Genomic DNA, 14447 nt, shown 5'->3' on the forward strand with positions numbered 1-14447 from the left:
CATGAAATACCATAAAGAGGGTTTCGATGTATTAAGCAAACCCATCACTTTACATGTGCAGGAGCATGTCTGTACGAGCACACAGTCAAAAGTTGGATATGCTCTGGTGTTATCTGATTCCTGCAACCTCAGCGAGGTCTTGCCCATCAGCACTGTAGCTTCAGTACATGCCCTATGATAGTAGGAACCATGTCAGGATGGCGTTCACGCATGCCAGGTTGCTATTGCTTCTAGGGGTATGCTTTCTCATTCTGCTGCTGCTGCTTCTTGAAAGTAACACAAGACCAATGCTGGCATAGAGGACATTACATTGATCTCTGTGCGACATCAAATCACACTTTCTATACCATTTGTGTTGTAGGGGCTACTGATTCATACAATGGCACTATAATCCTTATCTATTCTGTGAAAGAACAATGCATTTTTATACTTTGAAGGTGTGATTTATCTATGGAAGCAATCATTGTAGTTGATGTGAAGATGTTACTATGGATCACTTACTCACAAATTCAAGTCATGTATTCACTACCCACTGTTAGTTCTCATTAGTTTGCAATATGAAGAATTTGAGGAACCCCACGCATTTCTGTATACAGTACCATATGGATGACAACTTGCAAAGCTCAACACATTAGCCATATTCCCCACCACATAGAATTCAATATTTTACACTACATGAGGAGCTGCATAATTATATGAATCTGGGAAACAGTAGGGCCTAGAATTGGGTGAATGAATGGTTTCCTTCTGACAAGGCCGCCAGGAGAGGTGTTTAGCCACTCTGGTTTCTAAAGCCACTGAACAACATCTCAGGAGTTCTCGACCTATGGCCTCTCTCTTTGAACTGGGTCCTAGGTTTGGAATAATTGTCCTCTGATTTAAGTAAAAGGAGGAAAGGAAAGGGTCATTCTATGAAATAAATCGTTCTTTCTCAGAAACTGAACACCTTTACAAGGTAATGCAACTAATTGCCCAAAATTATGAGATGCTATCTAGAATGGCAGAATAGTTTCAGTGAAGTGATAAAGGCCAAGGCCACTGACAACAAAGGGAAGTTCATTTCAAAATCTTCTAGCTTGCAAATTCACCCATAAGGTTTAAAAGATGACAAATCCTTTCTTCCAAGTATGATTGGCTGTGGAATTGCCCTATAGCCTAAAGGTGTGGAGGCCCTCTTCACCTAAAATAATAAATGTAAGCAGAAAAAATTGTTTTTGAATTTGCATCATCTTTTGAATGCACCATGAGAGTCTATAAGTGTAGCTCTTTCGCTATCAAGGAAGCTTCATCAATCACTGATTCTTCATAAACCATTTCAATAAATTAGCTAAATTGGTCTAGCTGCTAGATTGTAGCAATACAAACAGTGGCCATGTGGTTAATTACCACTCTTATTATTTATTTATTACATTTATACCCTGTTTTTCTTTCATTGTAGAACCCAAGGTGGTATACAAGTGGTTCCCAGGCGGTCTCCCATCCAGGAACTGATCAGACCCAGACCTGCTTAGCTTCAGCGAAATGGTAGCTTCATGTGCCTTCAGATTATAGCCTTTTCTTTGCAGACATTCCACTAACAAATCGTAATTGGTGGTATGGTTTTATCATGTATGCAGCTATGTATGTCTGTTACCCCATAATATTCCATTTATCTATATTTTAAGAGGTGATTGACATAAAGTGAGATAAATATATTTTTCCTATTCTTTACATTTACACTCTGATACTGAAGGCTAAATTCTACATTGCAATATTGTGACACTAATCATATGTTAGCGGATATCATGACAAAGCCACTAAGCGAAGAAAAATATCTGAATTTGGTGAACATGCTTGGTGTATGTAACATAATTCATTTTGATAGAAATGATGTCAAATAAAGATAAGAAATGACTTGTAAGTGAAAGAAAAACAAAGCAATTAAATGTATGTCAAATGTATGTATATGAAAAGCAAATGTATATAATGATGTAAAGAGGTTTCTAATTTCTGTGAGAAACAGGTGGGGGCTGTTGGACCACTCTGTCTTCTGTGTTCCTCACAGAAAGAGAGACAGGAGAGGAAAAGGAAAACCTGCAGTAAAGGGGTTAACAACTACTGGAGCAGTTGCCAGGCTTACCAAGGCCAACAGCTGGTTGACAAGGGCAACCATCTAGATAAAAAGCAGAGCACTCGGACAGAGGAGTGTGGGGGTTTAGTATGGTGAAAGACTTGTATGTGAAAACCTTAATGTCAGTAAAGACTCTGAAAGAATACTTTGCCTGGACTGGCTTTTTTGCGGTTGAACCTGTATCAGGATCTTCATTTAAACCACGCACACGCACACACACTCGCAACATTTTAACAGCATTTCTGTATTTTGGACGTTGTTTGGTTCTTTTGTTGTTTGTTTGTTTTGTTTCTTGATTTATTGTATTTATTGTATTTATATATTGTGCTGGTTTTTATCTTTTTGTACACCGCCCAGAGAGCCTCCGGGCTTAGGGCAGTATATAAATTAAATAAAATAAAATAAATAAATAAATAAAATAAATATGTGTTTTATCAGTGTGCAGTAATTGACTTAAACATAGGTCAAAGTTTTTTTCCTCCCATAGCTTTACTTTCTCAGAAATGTGCAATATGAACATAATAGTATTGTTAAGAAATCAGAAAAAATAACTTAAAGCATATAGGATTTTCAGACTATCAAACTTTCAACAATTGGCCTTTTGTTAAGTTGAGTAAAATCAGCACATTTGTTAATCAGATTAATTTAAATAGCTTTTCAAAATAAAAGCACTGCTTTAAATAAATATAGTCTCTTGGTGTTGGAGGAGAGCTTTGCGCATACCATGGACCGGGAAAAAGACAAATAATTGGGTGTTAGAACAAATTAAACCGGGACTGTCACTAGATGCTAAAATGATGAAACTAAAGTTATCATACTTTGGACACATCATGAGAACACATGACTCACTAGAAAAGACAATAATGCTGGGGAAAACAGAAGGGAGTAGAAAAAGAGGAAGGCCAAACAAGAGATGGATTGATTCCATAAAGGAAGCTACAGACCTGAACTTACAAGATCTGAACAGGGTGGTTCATGACAGATGCTCTTGGAGGTCACTGATTCATAGGGTCGCCATAAGTTGTAATCGACTTGAAGGCACATAACAACAATATCCATAGAACACTAATTTCTATTAGAGGTAATGCAAATACATAAGCATTGAGAAGACTGAAATATAGGAACACTGTTAAGAATGTTTGAGCCAGACACTATGAAGGTTGGTAGAACAGAGATGTTTGTTTTTGTTTGGTTATATCCTCAAGCTTCACCATGAGACAGAACCGAAGTAGAAATCAGTTGTTCAACATGATGTTGAGAATTTCTGGTAACCATTATACTTTCCAAGCTATTTATTTCTGATGCAACACCTTTAGTGATACTCTCAAAGTAGCTCAGATTTCTAGTAGATGATGTTTACAGAACGACATTGGTGGAGTGGAAAAGTAGCTTGAGCAGATCAGGAAGGAGCCATGGAAGAGTCATGTGACTGATCCAGCACTAATGTTAACCCACTGTCAGCTTTGTGACATCCCAGTAAATTACTGTATTTATTAATCTAATGACATCAATGCACATGGTGCTCTGCATAGTAACATGGTAACTTTGATCACGTTATATTTATTAGCTGGCTATGTGAAAGTTCCATTCAACAACTCAGCTCTAATCAGCTCATCCCACATTTTTACCAACTCGATTTGGTTGTGCCCTTGCCCTTGGACATAACAAAATAAGGCTATTATTTGTCTTAGGCCTGCTTCACATCTTGTAAGTATATGCTCACAATTCTCTATTATATCTGAAGATACATGAAAACATGCTGAGAGAACAACTAAGATTATAGAGGAAAGGCTTGAGATTTGCAGAGCAATGCTTAGAGCTGTGCAGTTCAACAAGTCTTCCTTCTGGGTGAGTAGCAAAGACTGGTATTCTGTGTTATCTCTACTTGCATTTGTAGCCAGAGGTGTAACTTCTGTTTGAATTAGGCCTCTGTTTTTGACATGTATAACGAAAAATAGTCCTTGCTCTTCTCTTGTGCAGGATTGTTCACAGGAATAAAGCAAGCAAAATTAAGATCTTTGAGTTTTATCTCAAGCTCACAGTTTGAATAAACTTCCACCAGATAATGACACTGGGAAACATTCCAGAATTACTAAAGCTCACCTTCATATTCTATTATGTCAAAAAAAGCCACTTGATATGTCACATTTCATAACCAAAGCCTGGAATCACTCAGCTCTTAGCTATACACATTTCATAGAGCTCAAGATATAGTGCCAGCTTTCTTGAATGAAACAAAGTGACCAATTTCTTCCATTAATAAGAATGCCTTTCAAATCATGATTAGCCAAAAAAAAAAAAAAAGCCAGTAGAACATTCATCAGAAATTCAACTGAGGACTATCAAAAAATTCTGATTGTTTAATATTTCATCACCTTAATTTAATGGGTAAATTAATTATTTATCATTCCTACTATGCTGAGAATCCATTATTAATCCATGATAATAAAATATGAGGTTCTTTTTTGGTATGTGTTTTCTTTTGCTGATAAAATCTGCATTACATAGCAATGCTGCCGCTAAAATGACAGTATGGTACAATGAAGCAAAAAAAAAACGCATTATGCATTCTCTCTATCCGCCTGGATCTTCAGAATGATAAAAATCTAATCAAAGGTGCCAAAATAATAAATAAGGAAAGGGCTAACAATGTAACTCATGACAAAGCTTTTACTGGATTCCAACACACACACACACACATACAAAGCTTGGATTTATTAGAAATGTCACTACTCAAGAGTTTAAATTTAGATAAATGAACTGCAATAAAACACTGGCATTGTGAGGATTTTAATACTTCTGATACCCTGTAGAGGGCAATCTCTCTCTCTCTCTCTCTCTCTCTCTCTCTCTCTCTTTCTTTGTAATGTGTTAAAAAAATAATTTCAGGCTATTGAAATATATGCCATGCCAGGCAGTTCTGGCCCATTTTTCACAGCCTCCCATTCTCATCACCCGTCTCCTTTTCTTCTATGGCCTCAAGACATCGTCTGGACTTGGCATCCACAGTCCCACTTGCAGTTCTGCTCAGTCCACATGACAAGCAAGCCAGTTGGATCTGTTTCATGTTCTCTATGGCTTCATTCTTGGCGTTCTTCAGTAGATCCCCTTGGCCCTAAGAATACACGACAAAATGTACAGAAAGAAGATGAGCCAATAATAATATGAGGCCTTGAAAACTTACAGCAGGGCTGGTTTTTACCTCACACACAAACACACACATTTTGCCACAGCGTAAGGTATACAGACAACGGGTCTTGCTTTAGATTTTACTGTGGGGCCTGCTATTAATTTAAGCTCAGGCAGCAGGTAAAGAAATATGGCAACTCTCTTATAAGTTCTTCCCCTTCAGTTAACGCAAGAGGTACAGAAGGCTACAGTGACTGAGGGTTGGCGGGGCAGGTCTCTCAGATCTAGTATATTATGAGCTTTTAGTAATTCAAGAGAGTTCTTCTTGAAACCATTTAATGACACTAGAGAAAATGGTCAAACTCCAACAAGCAGATAGGTGCCCTTACATCCTATTAGAAACAACAGTTCTAAAGCAATGTATATCCAGTTTCTGGACTGACGTAGTAGCTGGCTTCCATCTGTACAATGTTGCTGAGGGCAGATGTTTTTTTTTTTAAAAAAAATACTTTGGAGAATCTAAGAATCAAATCAAAATAGGCATTTGTTAATCAGCTTAATGACAGAACTAGTATCAGAACAAACACTTATATTCTCCACTCTTGTTAAAATTATAGTTATAATAGTATCTATGGTATAATTATTCAATGATTACATTGAATCAGACAAAAATATTCCATAATAATCATATGTGAATCTCTTTATGGATAAACTGGAACAGGAGATCCTCAAAAAGGCCATCAACAAACCACTTATATGGTGGAGATACATTGACGACATCTTTACGGTCTGGACAAATGGCAAAGAGAGTTTAGAACAATTTAAAAATTACATCAACTCTATCCATCCATCTATTTAAGTTTATATTACCTAGAGAATCCAGAGACAAGGTCATAAACCAAAATGGGAAATATTTGTTTCGACTCTTGATCAATCAACAGTTAAATTGCATAAATGGAACATACCTAGACTCTTCTAAGGGCTTCTACACTTTCATTTCAACTAGGGGCGTAAGCGTGGTAGATTATTTTATAGGATCCCTGTCCTTAATGCCCCTAGTCAAGGACCTGAAGATAATAAGCAGAGCGGACAGTGATCACCTCCCGCTCTGCTTAAACCTACATGATCCTTGTCCACTCACACGTCCATGTACTTTCAAACCATTTCTGGATAATATAGTTGGACCCAGAAGTATCAAATGGTCACCTGAAATTGAAACCTCAGTAAAACAATTACTAGAATCACCCCCACTTTTAGAATTACGAAACCAGGCCATTTCGGCAATGGGGGATATTGTGGGCCTATATGAAATGGTGATTTCCTTTTTGGAACCACAGGTATCCACTGTCACCTCTAAAAGGCCAAGGGGGTAGTGCAATTCTTGGTTCGATCTGGAGTGTAAAAATAAGAAGAGAGAGCTAGCCACCCAAATCAAAACGCTAAAACGAAATCATCCCAATGAGGCTATCCAACGCCTCCTCCTAATGAAGAGGGCTTACAAGAAACTTCTAAAGGACAAAAAACAAAGATTTTTTGTAAACAATTGGCGTGAGCTAGAACAGGCGCATTCACAAGGCAAGGACGCAGTTTTTTGGAAACTAGTCCATTGGGGTAATCATCAGTGGGAAAGTGTCCCAATTCCACCGATTTTACCCGAAACGTGGGTGTCTCATTTCAGTGCCATTTTCGGTTCTGTCCCATTATCTCCCCCACATTTTACTGTAATGCCGCCAGATTTGCCCCATTGGCCACCAGTCTCAAGTTCTGAGATAGGAGACCTGATCCTGATGCTCTGTAAAATAAAGCACCTGGGGAAGACATGATGCCACCAGAGATTTTTCTGGCAGAAATGTCATGGTGGTGTCCCTTACTTGCGATCTTATTCACCCACATTAAAACCGTGGGTGAGCTCCCGAAAGGCTGGCGTACCAGCATAATTGTACCCATTTTCAAGAAAGGAGATCCAGCTGACCCCCAAAATTATAGGGCTATTAGCCTACTTGACATCTTGGCAAAACTCTATGGACGTTTTTTACTTAATAAACTAGTAGAATGGGAGGCAAAATACTCAATTATTCATCAGGAACAGGCAGGATTTAGAAAGGGAAGATCCACAAGGGATCAAGCATTCATCTTACAACACCTAATAAATAAGGCTGCAAAAGGGCTAAGCGCATCGCTTTATATCACCTTTATAGATTTCGCGGCAGCATTTGACTCTGTGGATAGGGAGATTTTATGGCAAAAATTGGACCGCTCAAATGCGGACAAGCGACTGGTGTGGCTTATAAAATCCCTCCATCAAGACAATCTGGCAAGAATTTGCATAGGAAGGAATGGTGCCCTATCTCGTAACATCTCTATAATGAAAGGAATGAAACAAGGGTGCATATTGGCGCCCTTCCTTTTTAATTTTTTTATAAATGATATAATCCCTGCACTCTCTGCTCCCAAGTTTTTCCCCCCATCTGTAGGTTCTCAAAAAAATTCGGTATTATTATATGCGGACGACTTGGTTTTATTTTCCATGAATAAAATAGGCATAAAAAGAATACTCTTGCATTTGGAAGAATTTTGCCAAACACACCATCTACAGGTAAACCATGCAAAATCAAAAATCATGGTCTGTGGCAGACACAGGAAGAAAAAAAATACCTGGACTTTAAACGGATGAAGTCTTGAACAAGTAAAGTCCTTCAAGTATCTTGGCGTTGCCTTTACCAACACACTTACCTTCCCAAGAGGAAGCCATCAAATTAACCAGTGCTAAAACAATAGGCCAACTAAAAAGGTTTTATTACACGAGAGGAGACCAACTGATTCTTCCCATGTTAAAAATTTACAGAGCTGCAGTAATACCTAAACTACTCTATGGGGCAGAACTGTGGGGCCATTCCCTCAAACGTACTTTAGAACCTTTGCAAAACTCTTTCTTAAAACAGATCTTGGGCCTTCCGCGCGGTCCCCTTCTGCTCATGTAAGAACGGAACTGGGAATTCATTCACTAACAGCAAGAATTGATCTGGCACTATTAAGATTCTGGAGGAAAATCCTATTGCTGGATGATTCCACATTAGTTAAAGGCTGTTGGCAGGAACAAATACAAAAAGGGGGGTGGGCGCAATCCACGAAACTCCTAATTGACTACTACAACTTAGCATCTAATGATCTTAAATTATTCACCCCAAGAGAGCTGACTAACTGGGTCCTTAATTTCGACGAGTCCCAAGATAGATCTCGATTAGTGAGTTCCCAGTTTTCGACCTGGTTCCCTCTTTTCAAAACAAATTACTCCGCTGCCACCTACTTCTCTACCCTTTGCTGCCCACAGAAATGCAGAGCGTTTACAGAAATAAGGTTTCAGACAATGCCCACAGTAGTCCTAGAGGGAAGGTATAAGGGAGTGCCAAGAAACCAACGATTCTGCATTTGTGGGAACAAGCAGATCGAGGACCTTCCCCATTATATGCTCTATTGTCCTCTTTATAATTCCCCGAGACAAAAATTTCTAGACTCCTTCCTAAAACCTAGGGAGGGTTTACCCCATGAATTTATACTTGCGGACCTATTGGCAGATAATTACAAGGAGGTGACCATTGCAGTTACAAACTTTGCCATGGCAGCGAAGCGAATAAGAGCCCAAACCGTGAAAGACAACATCAACAAACCCTGAAAATCCATGCCTACTCCATAATAGAACAAAATGTATTTTATTGTAAAATTGTATTATTGTGTTTTAAAATGTTTTGCAATGGCCAATGGCTAGAAGCAATAAAGATTTCTATCTATCTATTTAATAGTACAAATGACAATCCACACATCCCTTTTCTGGATGTCCTTCTCACCATTGAAAACAACAAAATAACCACTGATCTCTTCAGCAAACCCACTGATGCCCACACCTATTTAAACTGGAAATCCTGCCAGCCTAGGCGTATAAAGAAAAACATTGTGTATAGCTTAGCTCTGAGAATCAAACTTATTTGCAACACTGAAGATAAATACCAGAGAAGGATCAGTGAACTTAAAGAATGCCTTCTTCTAAGAGGATATTCTCCACATATTATCAATTGCAACATCCACCGAGCCTGCATTCTGTCCAGAGAAAACCTCCTCCATCATACTGAGGTGTCAAAGATCAGAGAGCAACGGATTCCATTTGTGGTAGATTTCCATCGAGCATCTCCTAACTATCGCCGAGCAATCAGGGAGAGCTACCCATTGCTGGCAAACTCTGAACATCTTACTAGAGCCATCAGCAGGCCTCCTGTTATAGCATTTCGCCAACCTCCTAATTTGCGCAGACTGTTGGTGAGAGCTGTGCTTAAGCCACCTATCACCAATCCAGGGTCTCATCCTTGTCACTCCAAATGCTGTATCACCTGTGTGTACCTCAGGGAGACAGCCACTTTTACAAGCACTGGGACAGGCAGGACATATTACATCAAACAGAACATCACCTGCAGGTCCTGCAATATAGTTTACATCATCGAGTGGAAAAGACCAGGATACCATATCCAATATGTAGGAAAGACCACAACTGACCTACGCACGCGCTTCAGGAACCACAGGTCAGCAATCTTGACAAAAAAAGTGGAGCAACCAGTTGCAAAGCATTTTAACATCGAGGGTCACAGCCTGCTGGACTTTTCCATTACAGTGACAGCGATGCCAGCAGATCCAGCAGCATTGACTAAGAGGGAGAACTTTTGGATATACTCTCTGGACACATTGGCCCCACATGGCCTGAACCTGGAGGACAGTACCACCACTACTTAGCTTCTGCAAATGAAGCCCCTCTGAGCATTCCATCCTCAAAGCTCTATAACTGCCACCTTTGTAACAGCATTTGTATGTTAGCAGCTGACGAAGGTGGAAGCTGAAACGTTCTGTTAATACACACGTAACTGTGATTAACCAAGCAGAGGTTTTTATTGTTCTACCAAACAATACATATATTTTTTCACATGACAACTAAAGAGCAATCTTAACTGAGACAGAGCTCTCCAAACAAGAAGAAATTAACAAACATATTTTCCCTGTGCCATTCCATTTTTATTCTGTAGGTTCACTCTGTCCTGCACTTCTATTCCACCTGCCTTCTAGTTTAACTTGCAAAGTCTCCAAAATTAATTATGGAATTTGGCACATACAGTTTATTGTAGTTAAGTTACTGATGTGCACCAAGGAATAAACACATTAATAAACTAGATCACAGTGCAAAAAAGCAATCAATGTGATCATACAATCAGATCAGAGGGGTGCACATCCCCACAGAAAGCACACATAGGTGGTTTGGTGGCTGTGTAAACAGCCTGGCTGAGGAGCCCTTCACAAAACTGCTGAATGCATTGCCAGTGGGAGTTGGGATAGGTGGCACAATCCCATAACTCTGCAACTTTCAGCACATGAGGGGGAAGGTCATGTAAACCGGAAATAATTCCTTTCTGTGCTGTGATTATTTAATCGATGGCCATGTGCACATCAGTAACCTGTAAGGAAAAAATACTAACTGAAAACTATGTCAGACTGCACACATACAACCATCTGAACAAAGTCCAGAAAACACCAGATAGGCAGAACTTTGGTTGGAGCTCCACCAGTTTTTATATTAGCAACAGTTTTTTGGCATCTGCTGGGCAGATCACAGACACACTGGTGCCACTCTGGAGACAAGATTGGGTAATTTAGAACCCCAAAACTGTGGGAGAAATTCAGATGGGGAGAATTTTATAAGCATCCCTATGGAAAAGCTTAGCTTCAGCAGCCACAACGGAACATTTCAGGAGAGCACTGCAACGACAGAAGATCAATGGCATATGGACCCCTAAAAAACACAAGCCTTAAAAACAGAATGGAGAAATCTGTCAAACACAACTCCCACTGATATAATTTATAGCTGCTAGTTCTAGTTGAATTGAAGGGCAGGATATATATTTTATAAGAAATAAATGAAGGGTAGAGCTACACCTTGCAAGAAAAGAGGCTTGCTGCCAAAAACAGCACTTCCATGCTGTGAGCCAGTGATGAGGAGCAGAGGGGGAGAAAAAGCAAAATCTGATGACATCAGAAGCGGCAGGTCCTAGAATTCTCTCTGTCAGTTGCCACATTCTGCACAAGGGGTAGAATACAACCACCAGGGGGCAGAATTTCCTGTTGCCACTTTATACCTGTGTACTGGGACCCCATTTCTTACAATCATCACAATTTCACATTTTTCTCCCCAGAGAGGATGATCCTACCACTACATAGAATATGAACCTGCAAATGATCAAAGGGAGGGAGAGGGAACAACTTCAAGAAACAAGAGAAATACATTTTTGTCAAATTCAGTGCAAATCTTACATCTAGCATCACTGACTCTATTCATCCACAATTCCCTCCCAACAAAATCTGGTGCTTGGTGACCACCTGTTGTGACTCGATCCACTGACACACACCATGCAATTTTGCATTCACCATATTACTCCAGACCTGGTAAACAAGTTTAGAGAGACAATGGTAGCTAACAAGGTTCAGCACCAGTAAACAATCCTTAGGAACAATAGCAGCTAGAATACCAGCATGAGCAATGGTTGCATCACAAGCTGGTAACATCTGGGATCATTCAACCATTCTGCTAAACAGCTTAGTGACAAAGGAGCCCCTGTTCAACTGGATAGCTCTGACCCAGAAGCAGAGATGAAAGTACCAGGGTCACTCATCTGGCTTTCTTTATTGTTGCTTTGGATGACTGTCCCATCAAATCACCAAAGGTTCCCTGTTTTGACACTGCAGGCAACAGATTGTGTCACTGGATTACCTGGGCATCATGCAATAAACTCACTGGCAATCATAAATGTTTGTGAATCATTCATATACTCCCGTGTTGATCAAAGCTAAATACCATGGGTAGACAGATGGATTGGCACTGGATCACTGATAAAATGTAGCAATTTCTTGTCAGCTGGCGGCTCTAATAAGACTGCTCTCAGAATTCAGTCAGTCATAAAACAATTCACTTTGAGTTCTACAAAATATCTGGACTCTACTGTTTGCCACAAATCTAAAATTATACAGCCACGAGAGTGGCTGTATACTATAGTCAGCAGGGATTTTTCGTGTTCTATATACTACTAATCCTTTACATTGGTATTACACAGATCTTCTTTTATTTGTCTGTTGTTGTTAGAGTGGCATTTATAGAATTCTTAAAGGAAATTTGGCCAGTGTTTTCCTTCTTAGGTTAACCTTACTTTGTAGTCTGCATTTTACAGATTTGGCTTAGGGATGGGGGAGAAATTCAATGCAGTTCACATTTAAAGGCGAATCTACCTAATTTGCAGGAGATTATGCATAATGGCTGGAGAATGTACAAAATACAGTTGAAATATCCAGTGCCCTAACTAGGCAGGTGCAACAGGTGCACAGGCACAGGGCACAGGACAAAGGGGGCCCTGAAATGGTTTTGCTGAAATGAAAATTATTTATAAACAATTGTTATATCGTATTTGTTTTATTATTATTTCCCCCCCCCCCAAAAAAAAATTAAGGGGCCCAAAAATAAAACCTTGCACAGGGCACATGTAAAGCTAGTTACACTACTGGAAATATCTACATTCCCCAAGGCCTGTTGGAAATAGGGATGGGATCCACTTGTTGGTTTGCATTCCGTTGAACTGGTAGGTGGTTCCATATTGGGTTAATTATTTTTCTGTGATCCTTTGCTTTTACCATTCCAATTTTTCTCCTCCCGAAAAATAATACTGTTAACAATGTTTTCCTTTCAGAAAGGCAAGGCAAGTGGCTTTCCCTCTACCGAGTACCCACCCACACAATCCCCCCTCCTTCCCTTTCTCCTCCTTCTCCTCTCAAATGGTACTGGATCCTTCCCTGCAAATCCTGGGGAGAGATTGCTTTAACACAAAGTAAAAACACTAGCTGGTGAATCACACATTAGCCAAGCAAAGACACAGGCTGCTCAGTTTCACTTTAGCAAAGCACAGACTGAGCAAAGCAAAGGCACAAGCTGGAAAGTAAAGAAACAGACTTAGCAAAGCAAGGAGAAGGCTGAGCAAAGCAAAGACATAGGCTTGTCAGTTATAGTTTATTATTATTACTGCTTGGGCCAAAGGTCATTGTAGATACAAACAAAAGGATTAATAGAGTTAAAACATAGAGCTATTCACTAATAGGCAAAAAACCCTTGCGGTTTGAGAATGTACCTATAGCCAATAGATATTCCTATTGAATTTAGAAAGCAGGGAAATTGGGCAGCTATAGTGAGTGCACCAGGACAGCAGGAGACCTTGACCTGCTCTCTAAGATATTGTACTGCTCTACAAATTGGTCAAAATGCAAACACAATTTGGGTTGGTCTTTCACAGTCCAATCCACTTCCTGTGTAGCTTGGAAGAATTTGGTAACATGTGCCTCTGAGCATATGATGAGTGGTGGCAACACCTGTCATCTCCAAATATGGAGAAATACATTTTTGTATGTTTGTTGGTGTTCTTCTTACTTTGCTTCTTTCCTGTGTTACTACTGTTTCTACAGAGAATCTAACCTAGAAAATTACATTTCTCTCATTATTCATCCTAGAAATGTGTGTCAAATTTATTTTCTTTGATTTCAAAGCCTTTTTATTGGTCAGTGTCACATGATGGTGAAGACAGCCTTTTGTGTTTCAAACTGGAGGCTATGTTCTATTTCTATTTTGGGTGCATTAACAGATGAATCTGAAACTGCAGTTTGATGTAAAATCAGACTGATTACAGTATGTTGCTACTTAGGCAATGAATCTAGCTGTTGGAAAAACAAACTTGGCCTGCCCAAGATGCATGTGTTCAGCCCACTATGCTTAAACCACTCCACTTAAGGAAAGGTGGGCATTGTCAATTAAAAACATAAAACACACCTAGACATTTCCTGGAATATATTTCACCTCCCACTGTTTTATCTTGTGCAAACTGAGACACTCCTCATATCCATTGGAGACTATTTTGCAGAACAGTCAGTGCCATTATTCCACAATTGTTTTTGGAGCTTTTTTTTAGTGTAAATTTTGCAAAGTGTTGCTGTAGTTCACATATTCACAGACACAGAAGCAAAAGATAATGATTTACTACAGTAGGGCCACGCTTTACGGCGCTTCACTTTACAGCCATTCGCTAATACAGCAGTCTCAATTAGATGCAATTAGACTAAAGCCCCACTCATATGGCGCTTG

At 39.5% G+C, this 14447-nt stretch overlaps 1 protein-coding gene across 25 annotated transcripts in view; it reads right to left on the reverse strand.

The window, feature by feature from the left end:
* Window positions 1-2712: 2712 nt before the first annotated feature.
* The window catches only part of PLCL1 (phospholipase C like 1 (inactive)), a 326003-nt gene continuing 314268 nt past the window's right edge, over window positions 2713-14447 (reverse strand). For all 25 annotated transcript variants that reach the window (XM_061608111.1, XM_061608107.1, XM_061608113.1 and 22 more), the window contains one exon: window positions 2713-5225. In XM_061608111.1, the coding sequence (XP_061464095.1) occupies window positions 5043-5225 (183 nt within the window). In that variant the 3' untranslated portion in view covers window positions 2713-5042. The remainder of the gene's footprint in view (window positions 5226-14447) is intronic.

The sequence above is a fragment of the Rhineura floridana genome, chromosome 2 (assembly GCF_030035675.1).
Source record: "Rhineura floridana isolate rRhiFlo1 chromosome 2, rRhiFlo1.hap2, whole genome shotgun sequence".
NCBI lineage: Eukaryota > Metazoa > Chordata > Lepidosauria > Squamata > Rhineuridae > Rhineura > Rhineura floridana.